General features: G+C 40.3%; 1 protein-coding gene across 5 annotated transcripts in view; it reads right to left on the bottom strand.

The window, feature by feature from the left end:
- The window catches only part of LIX1 (limb and CNS expressed 1), a 65,398-nt gene that overhangs the window by 10,557 nt on the left and 39,306 nt on the right, over positions 1 to 15,535 (bottom strand). For all 5 annotated transcript variants that reach the window (XR_013445674.1, XR_013445675.1, XR_013445672.1 and 2 more), the window contains exons 3-4: positions 9,024 to 9,164; positions 6,488 to 6,583 (exon numbers count right to left, since the gene is read on the bottom strand). Coding sequence is in view for 1 of the 5 variants with exons in the window: in XM_036080987.2 (XP_035936880.1) it covers positions 6,488 to 6,583; positions 9,024 to 9,164 (237 nt within the window). In the remaining 4 variants the exon portion in view is untranslated. The remainder of the gene's footprint in view (positions 1 to 6,487; positions 6,584 to 9,023; positions 9,165 to 15,535) is intronic.

Here is a 15,535-nt window from a genome sequence, read left to right as displayed (position 1 = left end):
GCTTGTAAATGCCTATGAGAGTTCTGGCAAGATACAAAAGAACTGGGTAACATAGTTGTCCCTGGGGGTGGGAACAGGAATGCCTGTGGGGCAGGAGTGCGAGGAAGACCACCCACTGACATTCCTTTGTACCTTTGGAGTTTTGAATCATGTGACAATATTATATATTAAAGAAAACCATTTAAATTTTTAAAAATTTCAGCCAAAAAGTAAATATAGATAACATATAATGGACAAACTACAGGAACTGTAAAATACTCCTACGTTTATAAATTCAGTCAGGAAAATGCCTGAAAATATGGATAATCAGGTTGAATTGACATTGAAACCAATCCCTAGTTTCCACATCCAATAGCCAGGGCTGAGCACGGCATTAAGCTCCTATCAGCATCCTTTCTCTTCATGATATCAAGGGCAAGCTAAACTGTATAAACTCTGAAGACTTTATTTTCCTAATGTGATTAGAAGTGGCAGTCTTCCATTGAAGCTACCTGCATTTTTTTTCTTTTTTCGTCAGAGAAACACCTATCGTGGCTTAACAGTACAAACCACATAGACACAATACAATTAAGGAAATTAAGGAAATTTTTGGTCATGACACTAGTTATGAAAACTAAACATTTAGACAGTTGTCCTACTGACCATTCAAAAAAACTGATTTTTATTGCCTTTCCCTCTGCTTGCTCAGGAAAAAGTTTAAATTATGAAAATGAGGAGACCTAAGGCATTCTGATATTTCAGACATCTTAAAATTATTAGGTAAATTTTAAAGCTATAAGATGATCAGAAGAGCAAATATCACCATTCTTATGTCTGAAATTGCCAGTAGAATGTAATGGTTTTTTTTTTTTTTTCTTCTTTTCAGTTGGGGATTTTGTCTATTTTCTACTGTACAGTAAGCACTCGAGAGCCCATAGAGACCTCAGTAAAAGCAAAACATGTGTTTCCATTAATTAAAATATGACATGGATACCAGGGGAATTACTCCTCCTGCCCCAAACAGAGATGCCACCATCTGCTTAGGGTCCTGAGCCCACTGCCCAGGGAAGCCGTCCCTCTCATGCCCTCTCTCCTCCACTTCTCTCTGCGCTGTCCAGATTTGCACTCTGTCACATCACTATGATAATCTGGAAAAGTGAGAGTGGTTAGTTCTATGGCCCAATCTTAAGTAATCTGCTTCTCACCCCTGTGCTTCTCATCAAAGTAACCCCAGGGCCTGAGGAGGGTAAATCTGTGCTGCCTTTTTCACTGTACCTTTAACCTACTCACTAAAGACTTTTTAGCCAGAAAAATGAAAAGGAACACTTTTTATGTCCTGGATAGGGAACAGTCTGTGGTGTTACAGAATGGCCACTATTTCCAAATAAGACATTTCTTTTCGTTTAATGTTTTAAGACTCCACTTGAATTTTGCATTCGATTGTGTATGTCCATTTTTAAAAATAATAAATACCACCTCCAGTCCTCCACCTTCCCCCAACTCAAGTTTATAATGGTTAAACTCGGTATAACCCAGAAAGATATACTGAGTTCTTGTGTGACTTTCAATAGCCCTCTTGGTATTGTCCTTGTATCCTTGTGGCCCAGTTAGAGAAACAGCCTATAGGGCTCTTAATTCCCTCCTCTGACAATTAGTGCCTTAGTAACATATTCTTCCTCCAGTGTCTTCTAAGCTCTCATTCTTATTTATATACTAACCATTGCCCCCCTTCCAGATAAACTCCCATCATTCTACCCAGCAATCTTTCTAAGACTTTAGAACCCACAATTCTGCTGTGAACAGAGCCAGAAACCATTCTCTTGTCCCTTGGCAACCTACATCTCTCAAAAACTCTCCCACAGAGACTTGAACTGTTTTTGACTGCCCGAGAGTCATCCCCCACACCCCTTCTGGTTTGCCTAAATTTCTATTCCATCCCCAAGGAGTTTTTGCTGTAACACAACTGCCTCTTCCTCAGTGTTGTTCTTGTTCCTAAAATCCCACAGGGAAAATGACCTTCTTTCTGCTTTCGTACATTATGTTCCAATCTAGTTCTTGCCCTCCTCTGTAGAGATACTAATCTTACCATCACTATGTAACGTATATTGAAATATTTCCACATTCTTCCTGTCCCACTTCTTTATTTCCCGTCATAAGACCAAATTCACTATCCTCAGATCTTCCTGAAGCTGTATGAGCCCATGAAATCCTTGTATGGCTCTCATTGATTCCATCGGAAATCCTTGCATTATTGTAGACTGGCAAGGAGAGGGTTGTGGACTTCAGTAAGGATTCCTAGTTTCACCAAGATTCCTTGCTGCCTGGTTTTCACAGTTCTGTTTTCTATCTGTCAAAGCTTATCACTTTAAAGGAAATCTGTTTGGTGAGCTATCTGTCCTGCTCCTCATTCAAGTCTTTGTGCTGTGTTATTTGTTATGTGGCTGATGTAGAACCCCAGGGAATTTTGGTAGGCTTGACAGATAAACAAGAAGCTGGCCTATAGGTTGGGTTGGGACTAGGGTGAGGTGCGTGAAGCAAGATTTAAGGTGAGTCATGAAAGTTCAGGTTCTTTTATTTAAAATTCTGTCTTTAGGGGCGCCTGGCTGGCTCAGTCAGTTAGGCGTCTGCCTTCAGCTCAGGTCATGATCCCAGGGTCCTGGGATCGAGCCCCATGTCAGGCTCCCTGCTCAGTGGGGACCCTGCTTCTCCCTCTGCCCCTACACACCACTTGTGCTCTGTCTCTCAAATAAATAAAATCTTTAAAAAAATTCTGTCTTTATTTAAAATTTTGATATTTTGTTACCAATTTTTTCACATTCATTTTGAGTTTTTAAAATAGTGCATTATAATATTGTCTTGATCACTGAGTTTTTTAACACTCCTTTAAATTTTGTGCCTGAGGTTAAGGCCTAACTCTCCTTACCCTAGTCTGGTCCCTTCTGGTGAGTCTGTCTCAGGGACAATACCGGCCTCATGAACTTGTGATGTGCAGTCACACAGGACCCCAAGCTTGATTTCATGCTCCGCTGACTTGAAATTCTTAGTAATTTTTTCACAAAAGGCCCTGCATTTTCATTTTGTATGGGCCCCAAGAATTATGTGGCCAGTCCTGATCATAAAATAAATTTGAAATCAAATGGAGAAGCAAGCCCTGTGATTTCTGCAAGTTGTAGCTTTCATCCTACAGCTTTCCTGGTTCAATTTGTCATTCATTCAGCTTAAACCACCAACAGCTGGGCTCTGTCCTCACAGTGCTTCCTGGTGTTGCCTCCTATTAGGAATAATATTTGCCCTTTCAGCTACTTCGTGGGGAGAAAATGCACTCTGCTTCTCTCTGGAACTTTGTCTGGGAGACTCGCTTGGTTCTGTGGTTCATCAGAAATAAGAAAAACAAACACAGTAAATGGAGAACTTGAAAAACAGGTGGGCACCATCTCCCTACCCAAGAGAATGGATTTAAGAGGAAATTTGTTTATGGGATGAGGTTTTAAAAGGCGACCTGGAGAATTTAGCAAAGATGTAAATAAACAACTCGTCCTTGGACTGCATTAGGCTTCAGAATAAATATATTAACCAGCTTCAGTCAAAGTCCGTCTCAGATCTGACCTTGACAAGACCCAGTGGCTAGTGCTGTCGCCATCCCTCCCCCCCAAACATCAGGCAGTTTTCTGTATGGCAAGGCTACTCTGCTTCCCTCCCACAAAGTAAACGTAAGCAGAAGCCTATCATGTTTCCTCTGAGTGCTGCCTCCTTGACAGCCCCCCTGGAAAGCCTGCAGGCAGTCAGGAGACACCAGCCTTGTTTTTATATGGTATAGTCATCCGTAGCTAGATACAGACACAATCTATTACCCACCAGGGGTACTGAATTGCTGTGTCGGCTGCAAACAGCCCGGGTCTGTGGTCAATTCCCATTACATGCAGAAACAAGCTGATGCTTTTAACCCCGGCCACCAAGGAATGTGCTGGGACCCAGCAGGCAACCTTGAACTGGCGGAAGGAAAAGGGATGTGCTCCATGGCCCTCCTCCTGGGTTGCCAGCATCCCTACTGGGGGAGTGAGTTTGGATTTTTCCTGCCCTCACATCTTCCTCTTCCTGTGTCCCCCATCCTGCTCCCAGCCTCTTTTATGAGAATTTATGAAGCATTTCCACAGTTTGATTCAAGTTATTATTTCACATATTTAAATACGACATAGACCACACAGAAAACATACAGCCCATCACAAGGTAATTAAGAATTACTAAAAGGTGGTTGAGTACAGCCATTCATAGTACTTGGACAAAATTTTAAGAATTGTTTTTTAATCTTGCCTTCCCCATCTTTGGCAGACTAACTCAATTGAATTCAAAATCATTCTTAATTTTCTGAAAATAGCTACTAAATCACATACAAGCCGCTATGTACCATGGCAGGCAACATTCATTTTATAATAAGAGAAGTACAATATTCTTTTGTTGGGGTTGAGAGGGGAGGAATTAAAATAAATGGGGTTCTTCCTTGGGGAAATTACTATACTAGATACTTTATAAATGTCATGTTATGTAAATTCCACAAAAATCCTACCCAATGGGCATTATGATTCTTATTTTACAGATGAGAAAACTGAGTCTCAGCTAATTACATGCCCAGGCAGGAAGTGGTAGAGCAGGTTTCACACATAGTTCTGTTCAGTTTTTAAAAATTGGTCTTCTTTCCTTGTGTTATGCTCCCCCCTTTTGTTTTTTTCTGTTTGACTTTAGATCACTATGGGGGAAAAGCATGGACCCTTTATAGTTCCACTTTTTTATTCTACAGCAAGACCCCTGAAATGTTTGCAGGGAGTTGCCTTGTTCTCATTTGAAAACTTTAAGTTAGATAAAGTTGTCAAGGGAATCCATGCGGTAGTCTTTGGCATTTCAAGTGAAGCTGTCCTTCTGCAGAAGTATGTATAATAACAGTTGTCAATCTTCAGTGAGTATTTACCATATGCCAGGAACTGTTCTGGACTCTTTCAATTATTGTCCCGTTTAATGCTCACACTGGCACTGGGAGGTAGCACCAGTACTATTAGTCTCCCAAATTTACATATCATGAGGAAACAGATTTAGAGGTGAAAAGTAGAGCCAAGCTAACCTGGACCAGCCCACTTCAGAGTCTGGGCTCAGAGTCACTGAACTCATGCATGTCTCTGTTTATTCCAGAGGGTAGGCTTTAGGGATACCTGGTCTCTTCAAACCCAAGGCAATCAACATCAAAAGTCAGTGAGACCTGCCACTTAAAAGAAAACTCAATGACCAAATGAAGAGAGAGTATTTTTCTTTCAGTCAAACAAGGGACTAACGATTTGGGAAAATACTGATTTTTTAAAAAATGGACAGGAGGGATGTATCCACCTGCAAAGTGGCTGTATGCCATTGCAGTCCAGAAAACAGTTTGAAAGGTAGTTGAAAGCTGGTGGCTTCAGAGCTCAGATGAAACACTGTTGTAAATACACCGTGATGAACACTTTGGTCCATAAAACTATATCTCTGATGGCTTCTGGGAATTTAACCTAAAGCAATAGAAATACTGGGGGCAGAGTCTCTTCATTATAACACTGTGTATTGATTCCTACTAGCGTTGTATAAATATGGATATTCAACATTCAAGGTTAGTTTTTTTAGAGGGCACACATTTCATGCCCAATCACTACTGAACTTTCATCTGCCCAGCCCATAAAAGATAACAGTTGGGGGTGTGAGCTCAGAAATCAGACAGTGTGGGTCCTTGCTCTGCAACTGACTAAGCTATATGGCACACTTCCTACATGATGACGTGGGGATAGTAAATACTCATGTTTATCATGAGTGTTAAGCTATGATATTTGTTAAATGCTTAGCACAGCAAGCACAGTGTCAGCATCCAATCAGTGTCGGCTATTATTATTCTTATTGTTAATGTTATTAAGGTAGTTATTTAATTTGCAAATAATAGGTAGTGTAGTTCCTCAGCTCTATTAATATCGCTTGTCAGCAGTGGATGAAACTGGGTTACAGTTTGCTGAATGTTTTGATCTAGTTAACAATGGGTGGTGGCAGATCTTGTTTAATGGAAATACCAGAACTGAGGGGGGGCATTGTTTAATATACATTACAGATAACTTCTTCTATGACTTTGGATAATTAAGAACCAAATGGTCACAACTAACACTTCAAACTGTTTAATTTGACTTAAAAGGGAACTTTGTACTGAAAAGCTGGTGAAATGTTACAGGTCTTCAGATGGTGGTGTTCCCCAGCTGTTTCTTAGACTTAAGTGTTTTACTCCGCTTTAAGAAAGCAAAGACTGCCTTGTTTGTTTGTTTGTTTTAGTCTCCTGAGGTATGGCTTAGACAGAGCTATCATGCTGGATTCGAAGAGAGTTAAATTAAAATGACCAAAACAAAAAAAGACTAGATTATTGGGACAGGAGATGTTAATGATAAGAGTGGCATTCTCCCGGGTTTCTGAATTGTGTACCAAAATAAACATGTAGCAAGAAGTCAGGTACCTGAAATTCCAGCATGGTCTTCCCCATGTTTGACTCCAACATGTAGTGGTAGGCTCCAATGCTGGTGCTGGGGTCATCTGCATCATCCAAAGTGCCCTTGGGAAGAAAGCAGAAAAGGAAAATATGGATTTTTCCTTCCCCTTCTTTTGTGGCCACGAATTAATGCTGTGGCCCTACAGTAAAACTTCTATTATATTGAGCCTTCGGGTGTGAATTCTACAACCAAGGCTCCAGTTGGTTTGGGATAACATTCTTAATCTCACCATGACTCAGAATAAAGAGGATTTTTGTAATCAATTTGAACATTCATTCGAATGTTAACTGATTATATATTTGCTAAAAGAATAATTTTCCCAAAGTAGAAATTTCTGTATCTTTGCACAAAGTTTTTGCTGTTAGATGGTGGTAATGTTTGAGTGGTTGCCCTCTGGAAGGTTGCCTTCAACTGTCATTTGAAATCCTAAAATGCTGACCTTGTTCTGATTTGATGGTAACCAGGCAAGATTATATCATTGACAGGGAAAGAATTCTCTGGTTGTTTGGACCATTCATATTTTACTGCCCTGATTCTTTTTTTGTTTATTTTTATTTATTATTATTATTATTTTATTATTATTATGTTATGTTAATCATACATTACATCATTAGTTTTTGATGTAGTGTTCCATGATTCATTGTTTGTGTATAACACCCAGTGCTCCATGCAGAACGTGCCCTCTTTAATACCCATCACCAGGCTAACCCATCCTCCCACCCCCCTCCCCTACTGCCCTGATTCTTAATGGGAGCTTTTTATAATATGCTGGTGTTTGATCTGGAGACATAGATCTTGGTGTGTGTTTTTTTCACTTCCAGACTACTTAATCTTTAGGAAACAAGGTGCGTGGGGTGATGAATAGAAATGAAATTGACCTTCAATTTGGTTAGGGGTAGTGGCAGTAAAAAAAAAGCTAACACAAGTGCTGGACTGGCACTGGGGCCTACCCTGCAGGATCCCAGGGCCTCGGATTTCTGGGAAGGTGGGCAATGCCTTTGTGAGGCTGAACAAACAACTGCCAGCATCCGATAGCAGCCAATTTATAGCTTCTGAATGCAATAACATTAACATGCTGCTGCTGAAATATTTATGTTGGCTTTTTAAATATCCCAGAGGAAATCCATCCAGAAGCCTGCAAACCTTATATATTCTCTTTCCTTAAAAAGTTCCATGAAAAAATGATAAATTACATTTACACTGAGGGCCCTTCCTTGCTCCTGAGTAAATTCCACACATATAAATCAGGCATCATTTTCCTAACTTCTCTTCCTCAAAGGCCCTTGAAATTTACAAGTCACGAAAATAAAAGCTTCCTTTCATCCTGACAGCAGATACAGAACAGAGCTCCCCAATGTCTCCTCCCAGGTCAGCCTCTCTCTGTCCCCTGCCCCTTCTCTTAACTCTTCTGTGGGTGACAAGAAAAGGAACAAAAGGGTCACGCTAGTGTGACAATGTGTCCTTCATTTTCAGCAGCTTCTCTAAAATGACAGAACCTTTATAATCAGATTAAGGTGATGAGAGAATGTAAATCTCAGATGGGGTTTATCTGTGCTAAAAGCAAAGCCAGGAGGTGGCTAATGCCCTCAGTAATGCCAAGTTTCTGCCTCTGGAGGACACACAGGGAGATACCTGCCCCAGTGGGAAACCAAGGCTTCCTCCATTGTTTGTAGTCGGTAGGTATCAAGTATCAGATGTTCTAAATAATTCATGAGGCAAATTATCTACTCCTAGATTGCTGAGAAAATATTCTACCTAAATTTCTAAGACAAGAGTTTTTGCTCTTAAAGCACTTTGCATTAATTGTGTCCATTAACAGAAATTTTCTCTGAAAAAAAATTTTCAGCTCTGAAAGAATTAATATTAAGTATGATAATTCTAAGAGCTAACAGATATTGGGCATATGGCTTTTCCATGTCTAAGCAGTCAGCCTTTCCTTAAAAATACAGACTGCTGGACCCCCACACTGGTTGGGGAATTGGCACTTTTAATAAGCACTTAGGATAATTTTTATGACTAGTCAAGTTTGGGGAAAAAATGAGCTAGTTTATCTCTAGATTAAAGCAGTATTCAATTACATGCATTCCCAGGCCCTAAAAGTATCAATACTTTTCAAACAGCAAACATTCAAATAAACAAATCAGGATGGATCAAATTATCTACTTTGATTTAAAATTTGATTAATGGTCATCCAGGGCAGCTAAAAAATATTTCTGAGATGTGGCATAGGGAACCAGCTCCAGTTTCTTGATTTCCAATCCAAGTGTTCATTTTGTTGAAAATCAATGATTTCATGGGTAAAAATTAAACCTGCACAATTCTTTTTTTTTTTTTTTTTAAAGTAAACTCTCTGCCCAATGTGAGGCTGAAACTCACGACCAAGCCAGCCAGTCTTCCCAAACTTGCACAATCCTCAAAGAATTTGCTCACTCTAGTATTTCCCCAGATTCAACTGCCTTGGTGTCTCAGTGCATCCAGCTTTCTACCCTAGTGGGTACTCACACTGGTGGAGGCAACTGCTTCCTGCACACTCTCCATAATGAATTCCTTAGTGATCCTTCGAGAGGGCAGCTCATTGAAGAGGGAGTTGATTAGGGCCACTTTAGCTGCATCCCGTCTGGCTTCAGCTCTACTTAAGCAGCACTTGAGAAAGGAAGGAGAAAAGGAATCATTAGAGGATTCAGCATCTCACCATTTTTGTCACTGCCTCAATGGATTTCTGGACATTTTCATTCATACATTTACTCTGCACCTAGTCTTTCTTACCCATTGCTAATCCCCTGAAGATCATGCAGATTTTCCTTCTGCCCTAGAGTTCATGCAAATGTCTTGGTTGGTCTTCAAATGATTTTTGTCTTATTTTATAGTCTTTGAATGTCTCCTCTGCACCAGAGACTTTGCATACTGTTAATAACTAATAATAAAAATAATAATAGCTACTATTATGAACTTGGTGAGTACATTCATTTTTAGGGCCTTCCTCAAATTCTTATCTCAGAGGGAAAAATGTAAGGAAAGAAGGAAAATGGGAGATATCTTTAACACAGTAATTAAGAACACAGGTTCTGGAGTCAGACTGCTTAGATTCAGATCCCAGCTATGGTACTTGTTAGCTAAAAGACTGTGGGCAAGTTAACCTTTCTCTGTCTCAGTTTCCTCCTCTGTAAATGGGAATAATAGTAATGCTTATGTCATCGAGCTGAGGATAGACACAATTATTTAATATACATGAAGCACTGAGAATACCTGGCACATGGTAATACTCTATGGGACTATCCCACTCTTATATGTACTCACATGTCCAGGTCAGGACAAGGGAGCTGCTGTCAAAATCTACTGTTTTGGCTTTTCCAGCATTTATCTCCCCACTTTCCCTCTAATAACAGTTCCCTGATTTTCTTTTTCTTTTTTTTAATTTTACTTTATTATGTTATGTTAGTCACCATACAGTACATCATTAGTTTTTGATGTAGTGTTCCATGATTCATTGTTTGCATATAACACCCAGTGCTCCATTCAATACATGCCCTCTTTAATACCCATCACCAGGCTAACCCAACCCCCCACCCCCTCCCCTCTAGAACCCTCAGTTTGTTTCTCAGAGTCCATAGTCTCTCATGGTTCATCTCCCCCTCTGATTTCCCCCTCTTCATTTTCCCCTTCTTGCTATCTTCTTCTTCTTCTTTTTTTTAACATATAATGTATTATTTGTTTCAGGGGTACAGGTCTGTGATTCATCAGTCTTACACAATTCACAGCGCTCACCATAGCACATACCCTCCCTAATGTCCATCACCCAGCTACCCCATCCCCCCCACCCCCCACTACTCCAGCAACTGGAGGACCGCCATGTCCACCTTGCACTCAGTCCACACAGTGGGTGGGACATGCTCCATTTGGCCTTTCTGAAGTTAGGAACCATAGGCAGACTATGATTAGCAACTCATTAAAAAAAATTCCCCTAAAAGTAATATTGCTCTCTATTCTACTAACCTGGATTTCCTGTGGCTCATATGGGTCTGCTCAATATATTCTGATTCTTTTCTATCCTCTCTCTTTTATTATCAACTACAGCTCCTCTTATTCAAATTCTGGCTTGGTGTGGACTCCTGGGGGTCCAGATAGAGGGATGAAGCCCTATGAGAACTGCACTGTCCTTGGAGCCCACTCCTACTGGAGGGTGAGATGCTATTTCTCCTACAGGTTCCTGTGAACTATCAAGGGTCCTAGACCCTACTCCAAAACTACTGGTGGGAAACAAGCCCCAGGAAGAGAAGCTCAGGCTCAGGTCCTGGTCAACAGGGTGATTAGTGATTGTGAGACACAGGCCTCCTCAATTTCAGGACTTATTTCCTCACTAGACAAATGGGAAGGCCAGGCTCTCTGATCTCTAGGACTCCTACCACCTAAAATGCATGATTCTCAGAATCAGTAGTGTTTGGTGACTGATGTGAAAGAACAGGGCAGGTATCAAAGATCCCACTTTATTTTCACACTGGACTCAGTAACTCCACTGGGAAAAAGCCAAACCCCCTCAGTTTGCTTTCCACACATCCTAGCCTCTACCTCATCTGCCCCATACTGACCATCCCTGCACTGACCGAGGAATGCTCCAAACTCATGTTCTTGTATCCTCTAGAGGCTGGCCTCTCCTCTCCATTTCCACGAACCCTGTATGAGTCCCCTGAGGTCAGACCCCAGCCCCCTCTGATTTTCCTGCTTCAACCTCCCTCTTTGGACAGTGTGACTACTACTGTAATGATCCCTTACTTGACTACAGATTACTTCTTCCTGCTCCTCTCCCACCTTCAGGCCTGGGAAGGGCCACTTATATATTTCTTGAGCATCCTCCAGAGTGCCTACTCCCAGGGTCAGCCCTTGGAAATGCTCACATGTGGTTAGTATTCAGATGAAGTAATGACAAGACTTCTAAAATAGGAACAGGACACCAAAAAGGATGGAAAAAGACACATGTCAGTAGCCTAACAAAAATAGCAATATACACAGCTATTTTAGTTTACAACACAAAGAGAGTTCCAATATCTCCTTTTAAATAAAGAATGGTGTAAAAGTTTTAAAAGTGGTTTGGGATTTTCCTCCTTAGAGTTGAATGAAGAGTAAGAAGGCTTTGGGGTTGCTTCAGGCAGCAAAAGTCATCGAATATTTAGACCTCTCCTAAGGTTTAGGACACTTGTATTAAATTAGGTGGGTCTGGACAGATAGGTCGACTTTGCCTTATGGACTTGACTGGGAATTTATGGGACATTGAGTTCTGAGTTGGCAGGCTTGCAATGAAACTCAGGTGACACGTCTTCCAGAAAGTTTTCCATGACCACTCCCAAGGCCAGGGTGGGAGGATCGCTGTCCAGGAGAGGCATTCACCACACTGCCATGAAATTATCTGCTAGTGCTCTGCCCCACAACCCTAGGCTGTGAGCAACCTAAAGGCAGAGTCTGTGACTAAGTCATCTTTGTGTCTCTGTACTTGAAATATAGTTTGTTGGATGAATAACTGAATGAGGCCTGGCAAATTAAAACACAAGTCATTAAGGCACCTGACAAAATGTTCAAGAAATCCTCGTAAAGAAGAGAATTAAATATATATACTCATTATTAAAAAAAAAAAATCCCATTTCAATATACCCTATGTGGTATGTAAAATGCAGTAATATAAAAATATATTAATGTGTGAATTTCAGAGGGATAATTGGCCATTAAGTTCAGACAGTCTAAAATGACCATTTTTGCCTGAGTGTAGGATATGCTTATTATTCTTTGGAAAATCAGTTTCCTATCAAAAAGCAAACAAAGTTTTTGCAAATATTACCTGACATCTGTAGGAGTAGCCCATTTTAATAGGAATTTGCTTTATAAAATCTATAATAGAGCCATTGGGCTTTTAGAGTGTAGAGAACTACACTCAGATCTGGGCAATCCTAAGAAACTTTATATAACTTTCTATCTAAATAATGGCAATTTAAGCCATCTTTCATAGAGAGAGACCTAGTAAACACTACTTAGATGAAAGAAGCTATCTATTTTAAATAAGACCAGCTAAGTAGTAGATCAAAGGCGCCACATACATTTACAACCAAATGGCACTGCTTCTGAGATCAAAGTACTGCTGGGCTGAGAGAACAGAAGAGCCTTTTCCCAGAAAGCATGAAAAAGGACTATGGAGACTTAACCAATATCAAGATTTTAAAGCAGACACATGTCTTTACTTATTGTTTCAATGTACAGAATCTTTGGTTAAAATGGGGGAGAAAGTGTACCAATTAATAAGTACATAAAATAAAATAAATTCTGAACCATCAAAAGGCTTTTCTTGCTATTGTTCTTCGCATTTCTGAAAGACAAGTACTTCAAAATGTCTGTAATGTTAACCAGCCGCTTTCTTCTAAAATTTGGAGCTACAAATCCAAGCCAGTAAAGTCTGCATATTTTTCTTTAGGGATCTTTAAATGAGATCTCTCAAACCATAAGGGCCTGCACTTGGGCAAGAAATTTAGCCAAAACCAATCTGCTTGGCAAATCTAAATCAGAGTGTGGATTCTGCTGTAAGAACAGGCACCATTAGAATTTCCATCAGTAGGAAATGCTGTAAGAAAATAAAATATGGTAAGTGACAGGACATTTTATTGATGTGTCCAAACTGGTCATCAAAGAAAAATCAGTTGGGGAGTGAATGAAGTATGATGTTATTTCAAAGCAATTTCCGGCTAGAATTAGACTTCCCAGGTTGTATGGTTTATTCTCGCTGTTTTTCAGCCAGACCCCAATCATAAACACAGATTTGTAAACCGTGCCTTATCCGCTAACCATTCTTACTTGTTAATATAGAGAGACAACTTCTGTCCTTTGCACTTTGTTAAAGTGCAGAGCTGCAATATTTAATAGTTGAGATTTTACTAAAGTCAGCTGTGCATTTCTTAGGCATATGGAGCCACATGCTTTTCAAGTGGCTAGTAGACCCCACTCAGACATTTATCTTGATGCTCAGATGCCTTTCATTTGCTGGTACGTTATAAACCACTATGATCATTTCAAAGCCTCCTGGCTCTCATCTAAAATTAAAGCAAAAAAATAAAAATAAAAATAAATAAAAAAGTGTCTGTGGCATTGCTGAGGAAAACTATTTGAAGCAGAGGTAACCAGCCCTGAGACAGCTCCCTGTGATCCCTGCTCCCGGCATTCACGCCCTTATGCAGTCCCCTCCTACACTATACCATGGTTGGTCTATGTAACCAATAGAATATGACAGAAGTTATGGTATGTCACTTTCAATATAAGGTTATAAAAGACACTGTGGCATCTGTCTTGGTAACCCTTGCTTTCTCTCTTAGATAGCTTGCTCTGGGAAAGGTCTGCCACGTTGGAAGCAGTCCTACAGAAAGACACACATGGCAGGCAGATAATGCCTTCTGCCAACAGACATCTGAGTGAGATTGAAGCTGATCCTCTGGAACCGATCAAGACTTCAGATGACTTCAGCTTCAACCGACAGCTTGACTACAACCTCCAGGAGACCCTGTGCCAGAACTACCCAGCTAAGCTGCTTCCAGATTCCTGATCCCCAGAAACAATATGAGACAATGAATGTAAGTTTTGAGGTAATTTGTTATCAGGCCCAAAATCACTAATATAAAGGCATTTCTCTTTGTTGTTATCCTTATTTTGCAGATGAGGAAACAAATCAGATCCCAATGTCATACAACTTAAAAAGTAATGAAAAAAAGGCTCTGGGTGGCTCTATCAGTTAAGACTTTGACTCTGGATTTCAGATCAGGTCATTATCTCAGGGTTGTGAGATCGAGCCCCACATTGGGCTCTGTGCTGAGCATGGAGCCTGCTTAAGATTCTCTCTCTCTCTTCCTCTGCCCCTCACCCCTAAAAAAAAAAAGGTGACGAAAAAATAATTCATCCCCAGGTCTGCCTGACTTGAGAGCCCAAATTTTTAACTACTACACTATTCTGCTTATCACAGAAATGATCACTCACCTTGGAATAGAGAGAATATATAATTTGGCTAAAATCTCACAGCACTTCCCTAATCAATATAGTTTTTTAGCCAAAGCTCCTACTTTGATATTCTGTGGCTCATTTTGACAAAAGACTTTAAGATTATCTCCACCCATCCCTGCATGACAAACTCAACTTCATTCAGAACGAAAGGCCAAAGTGGAAGCAGCACACTGTGACAAGCAACTGTGCTTAATGAGGAAGGCAGTGTGCTGACAATTATTTTAATATCTGCTTCCCTTCTACTGTCCTTTCAATGCTTTCCTCTACCTGGACTGTAGGGAGGAGGAAAATGGAGAGAGGCGTCAGCTATGATTAGGTAAGAAGATCAAACGCCCTGTAGGAAGTTTCTCATGCTGGCTTAAAGTGACCCCCTTTAAAAAAAAAAAAATTAAATTCAACTAATTAATATATAATGTATTATTTGTTTCAGAGCTACAGGTCTGTGATTCATCAGTCTTATATAACACCCAGTGCTCATTACATCACAGGCCCTCCTTAATGTCCATCACCCAGTTACCCCATTCCTCCACCCCTCCTCCCCTCCAGCAACCCATAGTTTGTTTCCTATGAGACTCTTGTCTCTTATGGTTTGTCTCCCTCTCTGGTTTCGTCTTGTTTTATTTTTTCCTCTCTTCCCCTATGGTTCTCTGTTTTGTTTCTTAAATTCCACATATGAGTGAGATCATATAATTGTCTTTCTCTGATTGACTTATTTCACTTAGCATAATACCCTCTATTTCCATCCATGTCATTGCAAATGGCAAGATTTCATTTTTTTTTGATGGCTGAGTAATATTCCATTGTATATATATACCACATCTTCTTTATCCCTTCATCTGTCGATGGACATCTGGGCTCTTTCCATAGTTTGGCTATTGTGGACATTGCTGCTATAAACATTGGGGCGCAGGTGCCCCTCCGGATCACTACATTTGTATCTTTGGGGTAAATACCCAGTAGTGCAATTGCTGCATCATAGGATAGCTTAA

This window comes from Halichoerus grypus, chromosome 2 (assembly GCF_964656455.1).
Source record: "Halichoerus grypus chromosome 2, mHalGry1.hap1.1, whole genome shotgun sequence".
NCBI lineage: Eukaryota > Metazoa > Chordata > Mammalia > Carnivora > Phocidae > Halichoerus > Halichoerus grypus.
Note: the sequence above shows the minus strand (reverse complement) of the source record. Positions and strands in the feature narration are given on the sequence as shown.